Source organism: Diadema setosum, chromosome 6 (assembly GCF_964275005.1).
Source record: "Diadema setosum chromosome 6, eeDiaSeto1, whole genome shotgun sequence".
NCBI classification, from domain to species: Eukaryota; Metazoa; Echinodermata; class Echinoidea; order Diadematoida; family Diadematidae; genus Diadema; species Diadema setosum.
In genome coordinates, this window is record NC_092690.1 from 5,297,548 (window position 1) to 5,300,315 (window position 2,768).

General features: G+C 41.4%; 1 protein-coding gene across 1 annotated transcript; it reads right to left on the reverse strand.

Annotated features, from left to right (window-relative positions):
• Positions 1-713: 713 nt before the first annotated feature.
• Positions 714-1,247, reverse strand: LOC140230179 (olfactory receptor 1J1-like). Its single transcript, XM_072310364.1, has one exon. It carries the CDS (start codon positions 1,245-1,247, stop codon positions 714-716), a length of 534 nt encoding a protein of 177 aa, XP_072166465.1.
• Between the last annotated feature and the right edge of the window lie 1,521 nt (positions 1,248-2,768).

Here is a 2,768-nt window from a genome sequence, read left to right on the forward strand (position 1 = left end):
CAAATTGCGTTTGTTTACAAGTAGAGCGCCACTACGACAAAATATTGAAAGGCTTGAATCAAAAGCGCGGCCGAGCCCGGCAGTGTAAACGGACTAACTTGCGGGGCTCGGCCTCGCAATTGAGGTTGGCCTTGGCCGCGGCAAATGTGATCTGAATAATGTAGGCCCAAAAAAGTTCAACTAAGTATCTCATTATAACTTCAAGGTGCTATATTACATTCTTTTCTTTGTCGATCACGGATGACCGACATCTGATGACCCCCAGCGTATCACCTAACTCGTCTTCAGTGTGACGAGTTTCATATCTCGTTTGTGTATTGTGTTTGAGAGATTTGCATGTATTTTTATGTATATTTGTAATTGGCCAATATCCAAAGTGACAAGAATTTCCATTGTGGACAACCAATCAATCAATCAATCAATCAATCAATAATTCATTCATTTATCCATTCATTAAATCAATATCAATAAGTGATGAGATTATTCAGTCAAAAGAGGAACAAACCATGCCCAAAATTTACAGCAGCAGCATGATCCGCTGAACGGATATTGACGTGATAACATAACAAGGGTAATACCTGATGGAAAAGTATAATTCGAACTGTCTCTTGGCAAAGATATCTTCCTCCCTTCAACAACAGCACCCCCATCCCTCCCTGGTGGTGGTGTTACACACCAAAATGTTTTTCAAACTCAGTCAATGTAGAATGTGATTATTCTCCCTCCAGATCGCGCCTGGGATTTGGCGATGGCGAGAATCCGGAGGTTGCTACCGATGATACGAGGCTAGACGCGATGATGAAAGCGCCGGTGATAGGATGGTGAATTTTCTTGGACACCCTCCTGTTCGAATCTGTGGTGCAATAACCCGTTACGGATTGGTCCTCGCCAGCGCCATATGTATACATGAAACCGTACGTCATACCAAGCAACCAGACCCCAACGATCACCATGACCACTCGTCTGGAGGTTACCAATGAGACGTACTGCAAGGGTCGAGTTTTGGCGATGTATTTGTCTACATTCACCAATACGATGACCGCAAAAGAAACCCAGGTGAAGATGTAGGACCAGATTGAGAAATACACTGCCGTTGCCTCCGCGCACGTAGTGTAACTTTGAAATATTCTGCTGAAGACTTCTGCAGGTATGGTAACCAGACCTGCCAAGAAATCCGTGAGGGCCAGACAAGCCAGAAGAAAGTAACTTGGTTCCCTCAGCGTCGGTTCCCTCTGTATGGCAAGCATGACAAGAGCGCTATTAGAAAGATTGTTTTGTTTGTTTGTCTTACAGATTTGCCGGTTTTTGCTCTTACCAAAAGGTTGTCTTCTACCAAACAAACCTGTTTGCCTCAAGTTAGAGTTGTGATGTGCATGGATACCCGACATCATAAGAACAATCGTTTGTGAAGGTGAATGATGGTAGTTCTACCTCCTGTCCACATGATCCATGTAGCAGCCATCCATGGGTCACAAAAGCTTGTTTATATAGGCTCTTCCGATTACGAAAATGATTTCGAAAACAACATTTTTGTGATTCACCACACTTTCCGACTGGAGCAAAAACGAACTGAAGATGCATCCAAACGAAACTCTATTACCAAGATCCAAAGACACACATAATCCTGTCTGCTTCTTTATTCTCGTCTGGGCTGCATCAGTTTGTTCGCGTCATGTGAGTCACTAATGTCAGAATATAATACTGATGCTGCCGTTACTTATCAGTATGGTCTCTAGAAATTTGAATCCGCTCTGGAAGACCGGTTTTTCTCACGCCCAAATTGTTTTTATTGAATATTTCTGACAAAGCCTATTCCGAAACTAGTCGATATAGTCCTAGTTATAGTTCGCAAGAAATATTATCGTCTAGCGAATGAAGTCACTATCATTGAGCTGGACTGTGAAGTATACATATGAAATGATCCATAGTCTCCTGAGTATACCAATGATTGAGGTGACAAAAGGAGGCTGATCAGGTTGCTAGAATTTTATGAACCAATCAGAACACTTCTTGAGAGAAGACTAAATAATAAATGCATTAATGTCTTTCCGCGTATTTCGTGTACCACAACGCAGAGCCGGAGTGCAAGATGGAGTGTATATAGTGCTGTTCGGTTCGGGTGCAGTTTTTTTCTTCCTTTTTGTTTTTATTTAATGTCTATTTCAGAACAAAACGGGAGGGGGGGGGGGGTCAGTATAATAATTATGCAAATACTGATTTATCAACTACGCTGTTGAAATACACCTGACTTATTGCATATCCCATTGAATCATATCTGTTGTTTTTATTTTTAAAAGTCCCCCCTCCCCACCCCCCCCCCCCAGTTATGGCCGACATAAAAAGAAACAGTGTTTTAAATCGAATAAGTCTACCCATGGTTATGAGACGATATTATATTTGGTGTGATCGTGTAAGTATGGTATAAGTACTGTAGGCGAGTCTGGCATTGTACCTCCTTGGTGTGATGCAGTAATCAAGTCCATGTAAATTATACTTCTGTATTATACAGGGAACTACATACAGTCGAATTCGCTTGAGAAAAAAAAAACAACTTATATCGCTAAAAAACAATTGTGAAGTCCAAACATATCAGTCATTCGCCATACGGCCATGTACTGTCAACCAGTTTTGTCCGACATTGATTTGATGTCTCTAGCTATGTGTGTGACTTTTGTGCACATTTGACTCATTGGTACGGAAAAGGTAAAACGGTTGTACCGATTGTCCAATTAGATGAATATCATAAATTGTACTTGAATTCAACGCGT

Excerpts from the sequence above, each read along its gene's own strand:
- LOC140230179 (XM_072310364.1), bottom strand. The coding sequence starts at position 1,247 with ATGCTTGCCATACAGAGGGAACCGACGCTGAGGGAACCAAGTTACTTT.